At 44.8% G+C, this 22,972-nt stretch overlaps 1 protein-coding gene across 1 annotated transcript in view; it reads left to right on the forward strand.

The window, feature by feature from the left end:
* The window catches only part of HPSE2 (heparanase 2 (inactive)), a 1,420,589-nt gene that overhangs the window by 1,334,288 nt on the left and 63,329 nt on the right, over window positions 1–22,972 (forward strand). Inside the window, exons 9-10 of the mRNA XM_078640469.1 lie at window positions 11,242–11,387; window positions 20,634–20,780. Of these exons, the coding sequence (XP_078496595.1) occupies window positions 11,242–11,387; window positions 20,634–20,780 (293 nt within the window). The remainder of the gene's footprint in view (window positions 1–11,241; window positions 11,388–20,633; window positions 20,781–22,972) is intronic.

Genomic DNA, 22,972 nt, shown 5'->3' on the forward strand with positions numbered 1-22,972 from the left:
CCGAACGTAGATCACTGGAAGAGAGTCTTTTTCAAATGAGCACAATGTGATGGCATAGTTAGGTTACAACTAGCAAGAAGAGTGGGGAGCGAGAGGGCGCTAGAGGCAGCTAGAGCGTTGGAACACTTGGTGGGATTACTGGGAGACCCGGATGCTGTAAGTGAAGATGAAACAGATCTGGCAGCCCCGGACACGAAATAGGCCCCTCCGCGGCGCGCAGATGCACTTGCTCGCCCTATTTCGCAAGCATAAGATCTGCGAGGCCGAAGTGGTACCCTGCACAAGTCTGAATTGTTTAAGAGTTGGAGTCCACTGACTGCACATACTTCATAGGGCTTGAAAGTTACGAAGAAGCACTGGATGTGACACGCCTGGAAGGGAGGTGGAGGTAGTTAGATTAGTTTAAGATTTATTGGGATTACTGATGTAGCTTATTACGGGATATGTTGAAGAGTAGATAATGCACCCCTGGTTTATTAACTGTAACGTTTCATGACCACGATAAAGAGGAAGCATGGAAATGTACTAAATATCCGTAAACAAATGACCTGGATATATATTTGAAGGGGGGAATGGCTAAGAGATATGCTGTATTACTGGCTGAAATTATAAACCTAATAAAGTTTGTAAAAAAAAAAAAAAGAGTGAGAATCAGGATACAGGAGACCATGAGGCCAGGAGCCTCAGGGTCATCCTGACCGAAACTCAGGATAGAGGCCAAAAGATCAGAATCATAGCCTGAATATCCTGGACTCGCCGTTCAGGAGGATAGGCCCAAAACTGCGTCGTATCCAGAACCACTCCGATGAAGAGGAGCTTCTGAGAGGGAATCAGGTGCAACTTCCGCACATTGATGGAGAACCCCAGCCAATGCAGGAGGTAGGCCATAGTCTGGAGGTGGGAGACAACTGCCTGGGGCGTGCCCGCCTTTAACAGCCAGTCGTCGAGAAAGGGGAAGACTGGAATCCCTGATTTGCATAGATGAGTTGCAACCACCACCATCACTTTCGTGAACACCCGAGGCCAAAGGGGAGCACAGTAAACTGAAAATGCTTGTGGCCTACCATGAACAGCAGGTAACGCCGGTGGACCGGCAGGATGGGAATGTGGAAATATGCTTCCTGCAAGTGCAACTCTACCATCCAGCCTCCAGGGTTGAGAGCAGACAAGACCTGAGCCAGAGGTAGCATCTTGAACTTCTCCTTCCAGAGGAAGCGATTGACGTCCCTGATGTCCAAGATAGGATGTGGCCCCTTGTCCTTCTTGGGCACAAGAAAGTAGTGGGAATAACAATCACATCCTTCTTCTGCCACAGGAACGCGCTTGATGGCCCCCTTGGGCAAGAGGGCCGCGACTTCCTGTTGAAGAAGTGCAAGTGATCCACCGACATATGCTGGTACTGGGGTGGCATGGCTGGAGGGGTAGTCTCAAAGGGGAGGGAGTAACCCCTTCGGATTATTTGTAAAACCCACCTGTCCAAAGTGATGGTGAGCCAGTGGGGGAGGCGATGGTGAATCCTGCCGCCCACTGGCATTTGATGGGCCTGAAAGACCAGACTAGGAAGGTTTAGGGGCAGTGGTGGCCGGGGTGGAAGTGGACTGACCCGCCCGCTGGTCCCCTGACCCGCCTCTGCGGGGCCCACATCCGCGACCGAGCTGCTGCTGCGATCTGTGGCTCTGAAGCAAACATGTTGGGGTGCCCCTTCCATGGCCACGAAAGGAGCGAAAAGCAGAAGGCGTAGAAGGGTGAGTGGCCAAAAGGCCCTAAAACGCTCCAATGTACTATCTGTCTTGTTGCCAAAAAGGCGAATGCCATCAAAGAGCATTTCCATCAGGGTGTTCTGGACATCCCCTGAAAAGCCAGTAGTCCTCAGCCAGGCAAGGCGGCGGAGCGCCACTGTCGTGGAATTTGCCCTGCCCAGCGAGTTGGCGGAGTCAAGGGCACATTGTATTGTGAACTTGGCTGCATCTCTCCCCTCAGCAATAGCATTAGAGAGCACTGTCCGCGCCTCCTCCGGACACTGAGGCATCAATTGCGCCACCGTATCCCACACAGAGTGGGAATAACAGCCCAACAGGCATGCATTGTTCACAGCCCTGCTAAGGCGCTCGACCTGGGGAACTGGGTTCGAGTCTCGGAAATGACACTAAACATCCTGTGATTCTGGCCAAATCACTTAGTCGCCCCAAGCCTAACAAAAATGAATGTGTGTCCTCATGTAACATAACTGGTGCTATGTGAAGCGTTCTGATACCCGATTCGGATTTGGGTCAAGTTTTATATAAAACTCGGCAAAAAAGAAAAGAAAAAAGAAAAAACTGGCTGAAGGAAAAATCTTCTTACCAAATTGTTCCAGTCCCTTGGATTTCCTGTCTGGGTTTGGGGTAGGGAATGCACTCTGGGACGTCAAGGCTTGGACAACCAAGCTCTCAAGGGTGGGGTGTTGGGAGAGGAAAATGGGGTCACCTGGGGCCAGGCGATGGCGTTGGGCCACGTTCCTATCAAGAGGAGCCCCTGTGTTGGGCCTGGACCAGGTGCCCAAAAGAACATCAGAAAGCACCTCATTAAAGGCAGCAGTGGCGCAGAGGTAGCAGCCGGCTGAAGCATTTCTGTCAGGAGGTTGGTCCTGATGGCCACCGTGGGGAGTTGGAGGTTGAGGGCCTCCGCCTCCCTACGCAACACCACTGCATAACTTGCACCCTCCTCTGTAGCCACAGTAGGAGGAGTGAGCATGCCAAGGTCAGGGAGGTGTCCAGACCACTGGCATCCCCCAGTTCCTCTGCTCAGTCCAGGAAATGCTCACACTGAGCTGTGAGAGGGTCCCCAGACCCCTCCCAGTCCTCCCCTTCCTTTGAAGGCTGATCTACAGGCCAAAATAGGGAGACTGGACATAGGGGTAGAAAGGTCCCATCGGCATCGGAATTGACATCAAGGGACGCCGTTCCGGCTCTGTGTCCATGTCAGGGCTGAAACCGGGGGCGACGTCGTCCGGTGCCATGGGCAACGTCGGACGTGTAATGTGGTCCAACGGCGTCGACTGGGATCCAGGCCAGAGCTGACAACGATGCCACTGACAGTGAAGGGGAGGGGCCCCCAGTCGGGCCCGTGGGACCCAAAGGCACGCCTGCGGGGCCCGACGGCCCAAAGAAGCAGGCCATGGCTGACAAAAATTCCTGCAGCTGGGCTGGAGTCGTGGACGGACCCGGGAAAGGTGGGTAGGCCGACGGCGACACCGACAGAGCTCCAGGGTAGGCACCACCCGCTCCCTCAGCCGCATCACGCAGTGGGCGAGGGGAAGGCGAAGAGCGATGATGATTCTTCGACTTCCTATGCTTCGTCTTACCTGACCTCGAGACTTAAATCCTGAAGAACGATGGTGATGGCTCCGTGACCGGTGCCTTGACCTCCCACGGGACCGGGACCTTGAGTGGCACGGAGCTGTCTGCTGGACCTCAAGCAACTTTCGGGACTGCTTCCGCAAAGTCTTCAGTACCATGGCCTGGCAGTCGGGGCACGACTTGGGGTCGTGGTCGCCCCCCAGGCAGTAGAGACACACTTGGTGCAGGTCCGTCACCGACGTCATCCAATGACAGTTCCCGCAAGACTTGAAACCGGGCATCCCTACGACACCAAGAGTCGATCGACTCGAAAAAACAGAGACAAAAAGGCTAAAAAAAACTCTGTAAAAAATGACTGGGGGTAACACTCTCTCCGGACCTGCGCTTGCTGGCACGGAAAAAGAAAGAACTGACATCAACGCGCGAGGGCGGCGTCTAAGTAGTTGCTGTGATGTTATCTCGGCCACCACGACGCCTACGGCGGACGAGGAGCCGCACAACGCCACCTTCTGACACGCAGGGGTACTGCTGACAAAAACTTTCCGGATCCAGTCTGATGCCTGGGGGTAATTCTAAGGTAAGGAATCTATAACTATGTGTTTCTTTCAGATGTATGTTCCTTTATCGCCAAAGCTCGAGCATTACTCAAACACTGGGATAAACTTCCTTTTACCGTTAATGAGCATATATCCCTTATAAAAATGAATGCATTGCCTTTGTTTTTGTTCATCTTTTCAAATGTACAGATTAAGCTTACTAAGGGGCTGATTACGATCTGGTCGCAAAAGGCTCTGACACGGTTGGAGCATTTTCAGCCGCATCGTAATGGGCGAGTCGTATTCATTTACGTCCGCCTCATTACGATTTAGGCAGTCGTAAAGGAATCTGACCAGTAATTCCAGCCGACTTCTGAAGGTCTCGGAGAGCCCATCGGCCATTTGGAATCTGGCCTGCAATCACAAGGGCGGCTTTTTCCACCCTTTAGATTACAATGTCTGGTTTCGGCAGCCTTTCCGTGCCGGCCTTTCCGACACATGAAGGCTGTTGGAACTCAACTCTAGGGGGCCATGGTGGAATGCAAGCTCCCATTGTAAAATGTAGGATTGTGACCGTACAGTGTTCGGTTGCATCCTAATGAGGCGTTTGGGACCACCCACCGTTTGGCGGTCAGTCCCATGACCAATGCAGTGTCGGGCAGAAGGGATTCCACCTACATTGTAATGAGCCTCCTAGTCTTTTTTTTTTTTAGCCTTGGAAGGTGAGCTTTGTTCTTTTATATGGAAATCAAAGTGATACAGGACCAAGCTTTCAGTACTTTCCTTGACACAAGAGGTGGAAGGCTTAGATGTTCCTTGTTTCAGAATTTACTTGCATGCTACAACTGGCTAACTGTGGCATCAAAAAATATATTTGTGGGAGAGTATTACAATCTACATAATATGCTAGAAGTAGCAAAAACAGATCTGCTTCCCTTGTCACTAGTCATGTCAAATTGCCTTATACAGTATTAATGCTAAGTTGATTATGCCTGTATTAAAAAGGAATTCTACAGCAATAAAAAAATATCATATAAGCACCGTACAATGGATGAGGCATAGCTTCCGGGGGGTGTAAAATGTATTTTTTGCTAAATGGTTGTGTAGAGGTACTTTTCAGTCAAGTATGGTGAGCTGTCTTTCGGATGTTAAAAGTAATTTGTATCTACAGACAGATAAAAACGCACATAAACTTTTCCCTCTCTGTTTTGAAAATCTTTTTTTGACAAAATACTGTTTCTCTCACATAGTATCCCTATAACTCCGCATTTATTTCCCTTTCTATTTCCCCTTTAGCCACTCACAAGCACCCTTCATGTCATATAATGTATTTTAAAATTATATACCAGCGACAATGTTGGGAAATCGCAAGCTCAACCCCCCCCAGTAATACTGACCAAGCTACGCCAGTGGCAATGGAAGCTCTATTGGTTTACGTCTCTGTCAGCTTTTCCAAAAGTCTGTCAGCATATCAGAAGGCAAAGTGAATGGGGAAAATATGTGTAAATATTGTTCTGAGATAACCACTGAATCACTACAAAAAACACATCCCCTTTTACGCCCTCACCACTTTCAAATGTCACCAGCCAACACTGGTGTTACTCTTTCCATGTCTAGCAGCACAGTTTTTGACCTTGAAAGAATGGAAGTTGAAAGAAGGCTGAGCAAAAAGAGCAGGAGATAAAGAGAGGGATGGGTGTAAATAGCGATATTGATTAGCAGGCGGAAATTGAGCTCAATGCAATATGAGAAAAGAAAGCAGGACTACGAAGCTAGACTGCTCCCTCTTTGACACATTTTGAGCTTTTGATGTAATGCCGCTCTTAGGGGCATATTCCCAAAAACGTGTGATAACCATCGCAAAAGTTACTTAACTCAACTTCCAACATCGCAGTCTATCGCAGGAAAATGACGCTGTGTTAACCAAGCATTCTCAACACAGAGGTACCATGTGAAAGTCACCAGATAACGCGTCAAATGTCCACGTTAAATTCAACGCCATGCTGCAAAAATGCAAAACGTTAACACAAAAAAACTTGCGATGAGGCCAATCGCAGTACAAAAAGCAGCGAAAGCCAGCAACAGGCCTGAGAAAATGCACCATAAAAACTACAGAAACAACACACCAGAAACATTCCAAAGTGCATAGCAACATGGATGCACCCTGAGCGAGAGCAGAGGCCAACGCGGACCCCACAACCCCCACAGACCACCAGCAAGGAACAACGGGAATGGCCAAGGAGAAGAGTAAGAGGAAGACGAGGTGCAGTTTGCAGCAAAACCAGATCAGCATCACGGAGGTGACAGAACACTATCATCAAATGATCCACAAGTAGACCACCTGGAATGCAGTTGGTGTGCCGGGGAGGCCAATCGAGGAGGCCAAGAGGCGCTGGCATGATTGACCAACTAAACCAGCCACAAACCCGCTTGTAACAGGAAGGCTGCAACGAAGACAGGAGGTGGGAGTCCAGCGCCACAGGAGGAGCTGGAGGAAACGGAGGCCATAGTCATCAGTGTGGAGACGGTGCAAGGAGTAGGGAGTACGGACACAGCTTGAGAGCACCTGACACAACATCAACAGGGTGAGTAACGACCACGGACTGGGGGGACGGGGGAGATGGGCACAATGGCACACATGCACAACGAGGTATAGCACACTGCACACCCACAATTACCCTGGATCATGTCCCTGATCCCCGTGGCACACTGCAGCACACACACATAGCAAGAACAGCACACCCACATTGACGACAACGTGGTACAATGTGCAAACCCGAAACTGCAGAACAGAGGACACAAGTGGCCCCGCACACTCACAGTAACCTGCCTACTACATCTGACAGAGCTGGAAACTGTGAAACGGAAATGTACACTGTCCCGCAGCAATATTCAGCACCCCCAAACAGTCACAATGTACATTGTCATACAGTCTGCATGAACACAAGAACAATGCGCCAACATACATGTCAACACAATGTTAATGTACATCTCCCCTTCACATTGCAGAGGGGCACACAACACCTCCAGCAGAGCACAGAATACAACACATCTGTGATGCCAGAGAGGACCACCACACCTATGACACTGATGCCCTACAACAGCCCATGGGCATCCTACGCAACCCACCACCAGGACCCGGGCAGCCAAACTACTTAGAGGAGAATACAGACCCTGCAACAGACCACATAGTAGGAAGCAACCGCAATCACAGCTGGCGCAGGACACCTCACCCACCCACACATGGCACCGCCAGGTGTCCGCACGCCAAAAGGAGGTGGCCGAACAGGTGTGGATGGGGTCCAAACCCATGGAAGGCAAACTAATTTCCATACATACGTTGGTGTGTACTACCCTTCAGGGACCACCTACACCCCAGACAGGAGACCCCCGCTGCCATAGAGACACATGCAGAGACACATGCAGATGCACATTCACAGTACAGAACCACAACCAGAGGCACGCAAATAGCAGTCACACACCCACGTTGGCTCTGCATACGATGGCCCAGGCCACTCCCCTTAAGAATTGAGTGGGTGGCGACAAAGCTACATGTCCAACCTCCAACCCCCTGCCTGCGGTGACATGTCTGCTCCCGCTGTACACAGCACAATGTAATGTTGCAGGGCCCAGGGCCCTCATGCATACAACAAGACCAAAGGGACACACGCAGTTATTATGTTGAACTGGCCACAGGCACGTGTGCCCGGCCCCTTTATTGGCAGGGCCACATGTACAGTGATGCCTGTGCTGGATATGTGTGGGGTGAGTGTAAGCCAGCACACACGGAGTGGTTGGTGCTGGCAACAACTTGAACAGTGAACGCCATTAAGACGGAAACAGAAAACACCAGCATAACAGGGTCAACTGCTGAGCAACATGGAGGTAGCCGGAGCAAGTACAGAAGTCACCTATTATGCAAACAGAAGTGTCCATGAGTTGCAGTGCACTGAGGTTGGGGCACTAGAGCTGAGCACGCTCATGTGAAGACCTGGAGTGCTGAGCAGGGGATCAGGCAGAAGATGGCACCCACGACAGGTGCGAGCAACTCCGTCAGTCCGCCAGTACCACCGTTTTGACTCTGGCATATGGCGGTTGGAGGTGGTCCTGCAATGGTGACGTGTGCCTCCTGCGGTGATGCGACGTCCGGGCCGGTCAGGACTCAAGTTGATGTGTGAGCCCTGGTGGGCCGCAGTTGAGGCCCGAGGCAGCAGACTGCTCAGGGCCACAAGCACATGGCATTGATGACCCCAAGGCCATCGCCTCAGAGGCTATCCAATATCTCAGAAGAAGGGGTCCCGGCCCTCACCAGCACAGAGCTAGTGGCCCCGGATGCACAGCGGCCGGCACAGGCACCCTGCCATGGGACAGTGACTTGCGGTGCACTGAGCTCCTCCCCACTGGCTGGGGTGACATGGTTGCGTCCACTGTCCACTACACTCCATACACCAAAGGTGTGTGTCGACATGGATAGGTGTGTGGTCTACAGACTGCAGTGTGGCCATCACATCCATGCCACACTTGGCATTGTGTACATTCTCATTCCTGGGTCACTTGCATCCTTCGCACATGCCTGGTCCCCACATCCTGCTATTGTGTGGCTGAGGTGCCATGCCATTGATGGCTAATATACATGGGTAGCCCAGGTTTCCACAGTAAGTTGTTCTGTCATGTCTGGTGGGTGTGCATGTTGTATGTGAGCTTGTGACGTGTGCATTTCCTGTGTTGTGAGTTGCATGATTGTGGAGTTGAGGTGTGTGGTGTGTTCATTTGGTATTGGTCAATGAGTTGTGCATTCCATGGGTGCCATCCTAGTAGCGCAGGTTGATGATGGACTGTCGGCAGGTGTATGGATCATGCACACTGCCTGGGGAGTTGGTGGCGACGTTGGCGGGGATTGCCCGGTGGTTCAATATTGCCTGGACATTGGTGGGATATGTGCGCTTTCTGTTGAGCTTATTGTGTGTAGTGTTGCCAGGGGGCACAAGTAGAAATGTGTGCAGTCAATTGCCCACTGACACGTGTGGGAAGACAACTGTGGCGTTGAGGCCTTGCTTGGTCTCCAGCTGTCCCTGCGCAGTATGGGGGAGGTTTAGATGGTGGGGTACCAAGCTGATGGTGTCATCCATGACCGTTGTGAGGGACTTGAATTGGCCTGGCTTTGAGACTCCTCCGATTCGTTGAGATGTTGGTTGGAGGGTACCAGTGGCTAACAGGTGCATCTCAGCCAGCAGCTTGATCTGCGGTGAGATGTTGGTCGTCCGCTGTGTTGGTACCATCAGACTGTGTGAAATGGTGGTCAGGATGCGGAGGTGGGATGATCTTTTGCGCCTGTGGTGGGCTATGACATTCTCTGATGTTGGGTCTGTGAGGCTGGTGCATTTTGGGAGGATTGCTGACTTTGTCTGTGCTGCTTCTGTGTTGGTCGGGGTGTGGGGGTCCGGGTGGGTGGTCCTGGGGGTGGTGGTGGTGGGTGTTATGGCCTTCTTGGGGCACCGAGCTGCATGTTCATTGGCTCCATAGCATCTTTTGTTCTTCAGGTGTGGCTCTGGGCTGGACTCTCTTTTCTGGTGCAGGCTGTGGTCCGACTTTACACCAGGTCAGAGCAGGTGTTAGTTTCCTGATGCTAACGCACCTTATCGCCTGTTTCGTGATCTTATCGCCAATCTGGCTGGTAGTTGAGAATGTTGTGAAGTGGTGGTGTTGTGGCCTTTTGCTCGGGAATACCTACTCTGCATCTCATTAGCGATAGTTGCAGGGCTCATCTGTGGCAATGTTTTGTTGCGGCTGCTATCACAGGTAAACTGGTGCCATGGGCTGTTAGCACCAGCTTGTGAATGGGGCGATAAATTGATCACGACTTTGGCTGCAATAAAGTGCCGTTAACATAGGCGATATCTCATTGAGAATATGCCCCTCAGTGTTCCAGCAGTCCAGATACACCAAATGGAAACCATGGTTTAATATGTGTATGCTGATATGTTTTCTGACTTTTATATTTTTCATCTGAAACCTAGAATAGGAAGAGTTTTCGACAGAATGTAGAAACCAAGACACAAATAAGCTAGGTCCAGTCTGTTCCTCATGGCAGTGCTCAGACTTGAGACAGCAATAACCTAAAAAAGTGAAAATATTGTAAAAAAAAAAAAAAGATATCAAAGACTGCATCAAACAGCACAAGACATTATGTAACAGTAGTGCATATTAGTCCCACTCAGAAATCTTTGATACAGTATTCACGAAGCAAGGTAATGACAAAGTTCTTCATCAGGTAGTCAAAAATTTGAATTTGTCTGGAATACATACATATTTTCAATCAATGTGTACTTAACTCAATCTAAATGTTATGTTTTATTATTGTTGTAATAATTAATGTCAACTCTAGTGTTTTAAGCATGAGATGGATCCATGGAGCATTAACCCAATTCATTCTTTAATTAAGACTGGTTGCCGGGTACCATGCCACTTTGTTTACCACGCATGATCGGCTGACTGAGTTGATAGATCTCATGTTATCATCTACCATTCCAGGGTCATTTCGTTTAATTAATCCTAGATTTGGAACTTTCCTAAAACCTTGTTATGTGGTTTACGGTGTATGGTAACTCGGATTACTGAGCTCAACTGATATTTAATACTGTTGCATAATGTCTTGTTTCTTTTAATACATTATTTGGTTATTTTGTAACCTTTTCAATAGTACTTTACATTTTGTAATGTTCTAACTTGACTGTATTACCTGAGGAATCAATTTTTGTTTCTCATGTTGCCCAGTTCTATTAGGCAAGGAATGTTCACTTTTGTGCAAACGCCTCACCTCTGGGGTTACTCCTGTCTATCTGGGCTTCAGGGATTTCCCCAAATATTAGCATCCCCATAACAATATAACATTTAAACAATACATAGTAGATATAAAGTGCCTTGACACTGACTGTGGAGGCAGCTCTTTATGCCACTGTCACCCAGTTATGATGTGTTGCAGTTATGGACTGTGCTGTGCTTTGATGGAACGGATGTGTAAAAGAGGCAAGTTTAGGCACCCAGATAATATGCGCTTTCGTTTAACAATTGTCTTTTCCGCATTGCTGGCCTCTCTATACTTCACTTTTTGAAATGCTGCTAATATTATTCGAAAATGTGTGAAACTGTGAAAAATATCCAGTATTCTATCTACAGAGAAACATTTCCGCCTTTGTGTCATCAGTCTGTCTCTTATTTCGTCTGACATTCAACCATATCATTGTTTGAGCACAACTGACAAGAAAATCATTACATCAGTAAAAGTAAAACATGTTCACTACGCTTGTTTTTACATAAAGGTTTGATTTTAGTTTATTGTAATTGTTACATTTTAACTGTCTTTTTAGGATTATTGGTTGTCTCTGCTTTACAAAAAGCTTGTTGGTCCTAAGGTGTTAGCCGTTCATGTAGCAGGGATCCAGAGGAAACCACGGCCTGGAAGAGTGATTCGAGATAAACTCAGGATTTATGCCCACTGTACAAACAATCACAAGTAAGTCGGTGGGAATTTGGTTTGCAAATCAGTACTCTATGGTTTACATCGATCTGCGGCTAGGAACTACTCAATGCATTTGGTATTAGAGAGAATAAACTTGAAATGTGAATTTCCGTTTTGCTCTTTTGTTTTGTTTCTCTTGCAATAATGTTCTAGGGCACAAAGCTGATATTCGAAATTGGCAATATGTGTGTTGCTTCCCGGACTAGCTACTGTCAGAACTATTCTTGAAATACTATACAATAAACATATTTATTTAGGTAAGAGTCAGTGGTGGCTGGTGGATTTTCCAAGTGGTGCGGCTAAAAAAATTAGTACCCTATTATAGTAGGCGAGCGAGCCTGAATTGCACAAGGATGGTGCGGGGAGATTCTCCCCCCGCAAGAAAATTTTGAGAAAATTGATTCAAATAGCTTTTACACCATATATTTACTACAAATTGTTGAAAAAAAGGGGATCCAAATATAGCATTTTAAAGCACAAGTGTGAAGAAAACATTAGAAAAAAATCAAAAATATGCTCCCATCCTCAAACTGGTCTGCTTGCAAAATGACCCCTAAGCCAAGCACACCCAACCAACGGAAACAGGCCCTCTAAGTGTTTCCTACCTGTAACACATCTCTGACTCTTTACTGTATTGGATGATAAAGTTATCAAGGCCGAGACCATTGGCGACACTGTACATTGCAAATACTAAAAAAATTAGATGGTGAAAGACAGATCCATCCTTTGCAGTTCATCGTGGATTTTTTAATATTACCCAGCCAAGTAGAAATAATATTTCAGAAAACTGTGCTTAGTTTTTAAAATATAACATTGATGTACTATAAATTTACACAGACAGAAGGTCCACATAACAGAAATTGAGGTGCAAAACGTACAAACATGACAAGATTTTGGGTGAAAAGCAGAGATGTACTGAAAGTGACTGATATGGTTTAGGAGGAACAGTTCAGTGAGGGCACCGGAGTGGAGGAGCAATCTAGTTAATATGAGGGAGCTGGGCTGGAGTGGCAGAATGAGCAGGTGGGAGGAGTTTGAGGAAGAGGGCCTGGTTGGTGTGGGTGATGATGAGACACTACTGTACCGAAACTGAATCCTACCTCCAGGGACAGGAAAACCTCTTATCTGCAAGCAGCAGGCCTACATCACAGAACCAGGCTGACTACTCTTTGTGATCTAAAAACACAGAGGCTTGGGACATACCTTCCTCAAACACATTGTTCAAGTTGCATGCGTTAAAAAACATAACAATAATAACACCAGCACTCCAAGTGCAATTTACTGTTGTACACACACACACACACACACACACACAGCACGCACGCATGCACGCACACACACACTCAACTTAGTACATCATTCTGGTGAGGTCACACTTTCACAAGTACACCCATACACTTGTCTCCTGTGACTCTGGGCAAATCCTCTCCGTATGCCTTTAAAAAGTATAAACAATGATGTACGGTGCTCATGCAAAGTACTCCTTGTAGTGAGTTTGCACTATAAAACTAAAAACAGAAGCCTTGAGCCCTTGCACTTCACATGTCTCAGAGACCTGTCCCCTGCCTAATCTTATAGGCCACAACAGTTTTGTGTTTGATGGCACTAAGCCAATGCACATCATAGAGACTTATGGCTATTCAAGTACTCTGTCATCACCTCTGTCTAGTCAGGCTGAGTTCCCACAAGCCATCATTTCGTTTCTTAGGTAAGTAGGCTATACCCAAAGTCAGCTCCACAGAAGAACCGCTCACCCAGGATGTAGATAGAAATAAACAATGCTGCTTCCCTTGAAGAAAAAAACACATACTTCCAACTCTCTCAAAGAAAGCAAACACTTTCCTCTTTCCACCATATGAGATAAACGCGTGTTGAGAGCAGGGTCACTGGAATTATGCAGCAATGGAATACCAAATATGCAGCACGGTTGGTTGACTAATTTAAATAGCACTCAAAGGCAAATTACGTGGCATAATCCAGCACATTCTGTGACTGTATTATTTCATGAGTATGTCATCATAACCCACATTAATGCTTTCTGGGCACAGGTTTCACTTCATTATTACCAGTTTGATACCCAAAGGCAGCAATCTGTAACTGAAAGGAGACTAGGTATCGTTTGCAAGGACTCTGCCACTGTCCAGCATCATGTATGCTGCCATCTTTTAGTAGGTTTTCATCTGTTTCAGCTAGAAAAGTACATTTTTGGTGAAATGTACAATGGAGTATGGGGCAATATTTTCTCCACAATCAATATTTTGTGTTTTACAGTATTATTTTAATCACTCTGTTAACATGAAAGATATCCCTGTGGGCCCCATGACTCTTAAACCCTTGTAAACAGCAATGAGTCTAGTATGTGCTACCAGCTATTTGTAATGTCTATATCTGGTGTTATGATAAGAAGAGGAAATGGCATATTCTTAAAGTACTACATAATGATGTTTAAAGTGTTTCGTCACTTTTTGACTGACACTAAGATACTGAAAAGAAAAATATATCAGATTTCCACCTCAATGCATGCTAACTGCATACCTAGTTTGCGGGCTGGCATTCATTTGCCAACCTAATGTGTTTGCAAGTTGTAGTCCTGGTTTTGCAAGACATAAGCCAAGGAATGTAAAATCTCCTGAGGATTTGGCGTTAGAAATCCTGAGCAGGCCAGTCTATTCAACTGCCTTAACTCTTTACGAGATTCCTGCCTACTGCACCACCTATCATTCTATATCTTTCCGTACATTCTTTTCAAGGTAGCAAAAGCGACTACGTAACACAGACGTCACTTATTTAGGAACTGAAAAAAGTAACATTCTAAATGACTTGCATTTTTTTTTGTGAAACGCATCTAAAGACTGAGCATTCTAATTTAAGAGGGAGTTGAAGAAAATATTTCCATCATGCTCATAGCTATCAACTGGCTAATGCCTCAGAGTGACTCTTTTTTTCCAGTCTACAATAGTTAGCATGCTGTGACATGTAGTATCTCGATACATATGGTGCAGCTATGAATCTGCAAGTCCCACTATGTTTAGTCCTGTTGGCTTAAAAATCAGAACTCACCAGTAGCGACTCGTAGTGGGAGTGTTGCGGGCGGTGGGGCGGGGGAGGGGCAGGGGGAGGGTAGTAAACACCGGCTTACGACCGACCGGAGGTAAGTACATAATTAAATAAATAAAATGAATTACATTGCGCGCGTATGCCAGAGTTTACTACCCCCCACCCTGCCTCTCCCCCACCCGCCCACCGCCCCGCAACACTCCCACTAGGAGACGCTAATGGAAATCACTATGATAATTCAGCAAGATATAGATAAGAGGCACATCAGGAATGAAACACTGATTGTCAGTGTGAGGATCGGATAAAACCCCTTCATTCTATTAAGCATGGAGAGGCAAGCAAGCCACCCTTAATTAACATCGCAGCCAGGAACGCGGGATATCAGGCCTACTATTAACAGGCCTGCAGATGGGTGCAACATTTTGATAGGCAAACTGCTAGAATATTATGTATAGCAAAATAACGTCCAGTTTATGATAAAGATGTGGGTTTCCTGCAGAAAAATATGCGTCACGCCTTTGCAAAGTGGAATACGCCGACTTCTCTATCCTTAACTAATCTATCACTAACTCCTAACTCTAAAAAAGCTTGAGGTTAAAATGTTCTGTCTCTCACTCCATTTTGGGAGTCTTCCAGTTGTAGGGGTGAGAAACTCAAGGGGTAGTACTGATAAAAGACACAACCTCGGTATTCTTTCATTTCTCTCAGGGGATTTTTTTCCAATCTGTTGCCACATTGCCCCTTTACCGACCTTACAGTATTAGAAGGAAAAGAGCATATTTAAATAGAGGGCCACTGAATTTACGTTAAAAATATTTCTTTACAATCCAACTTCTTTGTCATACTCCCCTATCGGCGGTCACACGTCCCCTGCTCTCTGCAGCACGCCAACTGGGCCCTAATTTACTGGTGTGGCTCTATGAAGTGGCCCCGTGCTTGGCTCCGGTAATCAACGATCCTGGCTGCGTTTTCCCTGGAAGATGTTTTGACCGCACTCTTGTTTCATTTCACTCCTGCTGCTGGCTATGTACTGAATTGCATAATTTAAGTGGCCCTGACCCTGATTGAAACCTGATGGAATGTTCTTGCACCGGGCTCCTCGTGACTGCAGACAGCGTGGCGATGGTGGAAGCTTGGAAGGAACTGGAAAATGCTGGATTTGAACTCCTCACCCAGACCCCAGCCCACGAATCATTTAAAAAATAAGCAACTTAAGAGATAGAGGCCACTGACACCCCCGACGGCCACATTGTTTAAACCGGACTGCCCTGCCCCCAGCCATTGAAATGAATGGAGGGCTTCTGACTCCTCCGTGGGCCCTATGAATAACGCCCAAAATCAGACCCTATTCTGGCAGTGAAAAACAGACTGCGCCCACAAGTGTGTTGTCACTGCCCTGCTTTCTGGCTGCAGGTCGAAGAAATCTTCGCCCAGCCAAGGCATGAGCAGAGCCAAGGACCATCCTCCCCAACCCCCTCAAAGAAAAAACCCAGATTTACACATTTATTCACTGAGCAGCTAGCACAATTTGTTGTTATCTGCTCTGTGTTTCATCTTACATTTATTTAATACCTCATGGGGGCAGGGCGACACCCATCTCGCCCCTAGACACCAGCCGCCCCTGAGCAGTAGGTGAAAAGGCTGACAGCAGAATTGTAGAGTTCTGCATCGGATGAAAGATGTTAAACTTAGGCTTTTTTCTCATATGTTAGAAGAAAAGAGATGTGGTTAAACCTTATGAATTTCTGTTTCAAAGATGGCAGTCAGTTCAGAGATTTGGCCTCAGGTTGTAAATTCAAAATAAAGTTGAGTCGTTTCCTGTGATGTCAGTTCCTGTATAAATTATATATAAAGGAGACATTAATGAGTGAAGGATGTGTCAGCATACTATGTGTGCTTATTTTTTGTCACATTCTATTCACAACTGCTTGTATTTTTGACCTGGAGTTTTGTTCCTTGTAGCCTTGATTTTCTTTGGATCTTCGACTGGATATGTTTGTGTGGCTCTTTCCTCTTCCCTGCTTTTCGTGCTGTCAGGGGGAGTTTGGCGCTTAACTCTTTTACTTCCTCATAATCTTCATCTTCAACACAGAACTATAAAAATTGGCAAGGAGGTTATTTGCCTTTGTGCCATTTTCCTCTTAAGTGGGACCCTCTCACTGAGACACTTGACAATTTTCAGGTGTATTATTAGGTGAAGGGTGGCACTATGGCTACTCGGTGCAGTTGCCGTTTCTTCGGGCAATCAAGAAAGAAACATGACAGGCCTTCACATCATACAGTCTTTTACAGATTGCAACATCAATGCCACTTTAAGTTTGCCCGGGCTATAGTTCCTTCACAAGTTATCACACAAGAGTCACAACAAATGCATCATATGAATTTGGCATTAAGACAGGTCTTGGCATTAAGGTTTAACGATATCTGAGTAGTTCCTTCATGTGCCCAATGCTTTTCTGGGGAACATGTGAAGTTAAGACCATTTTTAGATTCTCTTATGGAGCATTTTACTTTTCACCCTGCACAGTTCAGTCAATATCGAGCTATTGTGGGCTGCATTCCAAGTTGTCTTACTGGTCCTGTTTTTGAGCCTGGGAGACTCCTCTAGTAATGACTTCTGTGTCTTTTAGGTGGCATGTGATAACTTACTACTTCTATGTAAGAAGATATTTGTACATTCGGATTTGGAGTACTCTACTAAAGAATCATTCTTCAATATTCAGCTAAGTGCATTGAATATATTCACTTATGTGAATTCAGTTTCGTCAATTAGCAGTTAAATTACCACAAATGACCCTTTTCCTAAGAGGGTTCAAAGAAGACATTAATGATGAGTTTGGTTATTCTTAACACCCTGCTTCTTTCCATGAACTAATTGATTTAGATTGATTCATTGAATAATGATTTTAGCAAAACAAGGAGATTGAATGAAAAAAGTTCCAGAACAAATTATTGAAACTTTACCAAAGTATATTCTTTCAGTTGTTCAGGTGTCCTAGTGAACCCGTTGCCTTAAACGAATTCATGTAGTTGGTGACAGCTTAGGGGGCCTTTGTCAGAGAATGCTAAAAACTCCAGTGAAAGGATGGGTTGTGTTTTTATTGTAGTGGTGGTGGTTGTTGAAGACACACGATTCAGGCCTCAGAAAAATGAAGGAATAATCCAACCATCAAGTGAGAAAGAGATGAAAATAGGTGTGCATTGACTTTCTTTATTTGGATCTATGAATAACAATAACATTAATTTCTTTTCTCCAACTACTACTTTCAGAATGGAAGAAGGGAGAGTTATTATTGCCTCATTATTATTATATAACAGTACCCGTGGCATATTAATTGATCAGCACTCTGAAGCAATGTTCCTAGAAGAATTAGGAAAACTCTTCAGGTGATTAAAACGAGCGAGGGTTTATTACTCATTTCAGGTACCATATAGGAGACCTCTTTGAAGTTGCATTTTTTTTTGGGTAGAACATACCAAAGTGCTTTCCTGTGAAACTATTTTCTCTTCCAATTCCTACTGTAATATGTGGAATGTCTTACTAAAAGAGGAATAGTTCTCATGACAACTGGTCTACTAGAAACGTATCTGTGTCATCACAGCTTTGCCATGATTATTGTTACATTTCAGGACGATATTTGTCACTCAAAAATGAGATAAAAGATTCAACATCATCTTTAGTATTGGAAAATCTTTTTTCGTTGCCACTTCAGAACCATGATTTTCCTCCAAGTTTTTCAGACCGAGGCTCTGCTCACTCCCACCGGGAATATGAATGTGCCATTCCAACTGAACCTGGTACTATTGTTTGTTTTAGATATATTTTACCTTATCAGAAATGGAGCAGGAGATACTGAAAGTGTATTTGCAGGCACCAGTTTTCTCATTGTTTAACTTCATTAAATCAACATTCTTTGACCATGTTTTGGAAGCTTTGGTTAAACTTTGATCTTATACCAAATTGGGAAGCACTAAATGTTATGACTAGTATAGTCAGTTGATTATTTTATGGCTCGCTGCTACTCCTAAATAGCAAAAACAAGGAGGGAAAAAGGAACACAGGTGTCAAAAAGCATAGGAAAAACTCTGACCCCACACATGTAGATATTGCACAAGGGACCCTGAAAAATCTACCCCGACTGCTTGTACAATCGTTGGTCTCAATGCCTGTGTAGAAGCACTTGAATCTTCACTTAACTCTTCACTTACAAGGCTGCCAGCACCAAAAGCTCTGAGATCATTCTGCCCTGTATGAATAAGGCCCTTCCTGAAGTCTACCCGTCCCCCCAAAGGCCGCCACTAATTGAACACTCCAGTGTAGTAATTTCCTGATGAGATCTATTGAAAAAGCCATTTCTTCAATTGAATGTGTGGCAATGTTTAATGCAGTTAAACTTGATATATACATCTCAATTCTGCGAATGTTGGTGTTTCATACCAAAAATATTGACAATAAACTAGACAACCTGAATCTTCTAATCACTCGAGCACACTGCACTGCACATGATACAGAGGCCACCTGCTTCTGCTCCCTCCTTTTGGAAAAACTAGCAGTTCTTCATATCAGTTTGCAATAGTCCTTCAGCGCAATGAGGTAGGTAATTTTATCAGCAGCCTAATAGCTTTTGCGCCATAGCCATTCCAGGCGTTTGCATATCTTTTTCATGGTCAATAGATCGTCGGTAAACCATTCTGTTGGTTTGGAACGGGCAATAACTATTACGTGGTATCAAAGGAGCTAAGCTATCTAGTGCCTCACCTATCCTGGGAACCACTTGGCAGTTAGCAACATGAGGGCAAATATTAGGATCCGTGATTTTGAGATTCAGGGCTGCCGTAAAAGCAGGTGGAATGATCAAAGACCATTTATGCATTTTACTAGTATGGGCACTAGGGACAGTAGAAGCCAGAGAAATGGCAGAAAAGTGAAAAGGAATAATAAAGTGATCTGACCATGCAATAGGGATGGGAGAAGCCATCTTCACCAAAACAGAATTGTAAAGATGGGATCAAGAGTGTGACCAAAGGTGTGGATAGGGGCTTTCACTAGCTGATTAAGGTGGAGTAATCCAAGGTCCTCAACCAGGCTCTGCAACAGTTTGTATCTTCAAAATGCATATTTAGATCACCTGGAATGAAAAAGTTTGGATAGTGTATGACATGCAGAGGTATGATATTTATTAAGGTGTTTATAATCAGAGGAGCAGGACCAGGAGTACCATAGACAAGAAAACCTGGTAATGAGCGGCTGCTCAATAAAGGCAAAGTGAAAAAGGTCGCTTCACAGGCAGTAATTTTTTGCTCCTCAAAAGTGCAGTGAAGGTACCATAATAGAATGACTGCAATCCCTCCACCCCTTTGGTTGGGTCTATCAAGTCCTAGCATGGCTATTAACAGGGGGGGTCAAATAAAGACATACTGGGGCCTTGACGCTCTGCTCCAAACCTGGTAGGCACCCCTCCCAGATGGAGCTATGAGGAAGTAAAAGCCAGAATTATAAAATAAATCTAAACAATTGTGAGGAATGAGTAAAATTATAAACACATTAAAACCGGTGGGGCCGACCTAAGACGGCTGCCGACCGGGATAGGGAGACAAGCACCTTCTAGCGCCGAGTGCGCCACAAGGAACATAATGATGATGTCAGTAGGAACTCCAGCAACTCCAGAGGAAACAACAGGGCAGGTGTTACTACCCTCGGCAGTGGGGAATGCTCTTTCTAGCTAACAAATAACACGTCTATAATTTACTTTTGGTGGTGGTTTCCACTTTAGATCCTCGATGCCAAATGGTAATAGCAATATGCTTTATCCACATTTTTAATTCAACGTAACAAACAAATCTTGACATAACATAACATAATAGTTGGCCCCCACTCTTCTCATTAACTTGATGGTACTATTTTTAAACATTTTGTATCACTGTAACTCAATAAAGTGTTATTCACACCAAGCGTATTGTATATTCATTGTTTGCTCTTGCCCTGGGAAGTGGCTTAACTATTTCCTTAAATACCACCCACATCATTTATATTTTCTTTAATTGAAAATACCCTGACTTGTCTGGGATTTATGGTCTGACTCATCATTTCTTGTCTTTAAATTGTAATTTATATTAATACATTTAAATATTTTGTGCTTTGTTTCCAGTATTTATTTTAATTTTCCTCTTTTCTGAACGCAGTCATAATTATGTTCGAGGATCAGTAACACTGTACATCATCAACCTCCACCGATCGAGAAAGAAAATCAAGCTGGCTGGAACCCTGCGGGATAAACTTGTCCATCAATATCTTCTTCAGCCGTTTGGGATGGAAGGGCTTCAATCAAAGTAGGTGCACCAGTAAGACACTTTACAGCCAGTATCATCATTATTTCTAATGCACATAGCATTTGTAGACGCTAAATTTGCTACTCTGCCCCAATATTTTGTATTATATGATGTGATATAAAATAAGATTTTGTTAAGTCTCCTTATTTATTAAAGGCATATTTTACATTGCAGGACTAATGACACATTATTTGAAAATTACCCATTCAGAAACAAACTGCTAAATTTTAGTCACAGAAATTGGTAAACATTACAATTTAATTAATTTCTCCCATCACATTCCACAACATTCTTTAATATTCTGATTTATCACAATGTGTGCATCTAATGCCTAAGTTGTGTGAGCCCCTAAAATGGCCTTTCAAAACAAATTGCAACTTTTCAAAAGACAAAGGGTCAGATGTATCAATATTGGATTTTTCGATTCCATAATAGCAAATTTTACCGATTCGCTATTATGGAATTGCAAAATTCAATGTATGTAAGTTTCGCAATAATAATTGCGAATCTTACAAATTCCTTATTTGCAAATTGCGAGGCCCATAGGAATGAATGGGAATTGTATGTGCAATTTGCGATACCCAATAGGTACTCGCAAATTGCGCCTGTGGTTTCAAGGGTGCACGGGTGCAAAATGGACACCTTGTTGCACCCCTGAAACATGCAAGTGTGCACATGTGGCGCACATACATGCCCGCCACATGGCACTTAGAAAAATGCAAAAAAGTGAATTTTTCTTGGAATTCTCAAATTACCACCAACTTGGAGTTGATTGCAATTTGTGATTCCTTAAAGCCAGGTTGCAATTGTTTTTGCTTCCTGTATAGCATTTAAGGAATTGCAAATTGCGATTCCTTAAATGCATTCGCAAAATAGGTAATCTCAAAATTTGCGATTCCCTATTTTGCAAATGCCTTTTTTGGGATGATGCATCCCAAAAGGCTTTTTATTGTTCGCAAACTTTGGGAACGGGAAAACTCTTGATGCATCTGGCAAAAAAGTTGTATTCTCTGAGACCTCTTTTTTTAGGTCTTGCCTAGAGACCGCATGCTGCACATATACTGCTGCATGTATAGAACATCAACATACACTAAATAAATTGGGCTTTGGTCAGCCCCATCAGCCATTGGCTATTGGTATTTCTTTAAGCATTGCCATTAGCTGGGTGTGCTATTCTTAAATATACTATCACAATAAATGCACCTTGTCTAATTACTGCAGTGAGCTCTACAATCCTAGGATCGTAGGGGTGCCTCTCTCGCTTGATCTATGACAGGTATACTTAGTAAGGATGAGAACTCTCACCCACCCTTAGATGGCATGCTTCATCATAGGGTTCCTTCTCACACAATTTGTGTTGTTTAATGGTATGAACTACTACTGACCTCAATGGATAAGAAACTCTTTCAAGAGTAGTTGTTTTCTCCAGGAGAACCCTGTATGAACAGGGGGTAGGTGAATGGGTGAAGCAGAGTGTGAAATGGAGCAATTAAACCTTTCTCATAATGGACTAAAACAACAGTGTTATGCCATGTCTCCAGGGGGTAAAGTTAAAAACACATTTTGGAGAAATGTTCAACTCAATTCTGGCACAGGAGCCAACATGATTCTGCTTTGTTAGAAACCCTACAAACAGGTGTGAGGCATTCATCGTGCCCAAAAATTATTTAATCACTATTCTCTAGGTTGTTGAAATGTTATAGACTGTATAATGAAAAGAGGAGTACAACCAGTGGACCATCAAAACTGTATAAATCCCCACCATTGTTTCAACCATAGCTAGGTCAGAATTCCTGTCTCTCCTCGAAGACATTTAGGCAGGGCGACGAAGGGTTACTTACTTTGTTGTCTGCTAACACTCAAAACGGCCATCCTTATGTGCATTAGCGTGTCTTCCACGCCATTAAGGAAAGAAGGAAACCCACTAACTTTGGATTTGGTGTCGTCAATGGTGCCATGAGCACATATATGGACTCTGCTCTAATCTAACACTCGATAAATTATTTAATTCTGAAGGAGGCTAAAAAGCCTTCACCTAACCGTGTGCAAGAGAAAGTGATGCCAGGTATAAGGAGGATAAAAAGGCTTTTGGGTTTCAAGGACTCGACAACTGCAAAATGCGTTTATCCACATTCCAACCAGGAACAGTCTCAGATGATTCCCCGATATGGTGGTAGTGGATGATCACCTGG

Source organism: Lissotriton helveticus, chromosome 5_1, assembly GCF_964261635.1.
Source record: "Lissotriton helveticus chromosome 5_1, aLisHel1.1, whole genome shotgun sequence".
Classification (NCBI taxonomy): Eukaryota; Metazoa; Chordata; class Amphibia; order Caudata; family Salamandridae; genus Lissotriton; species Lissotriton helveticus.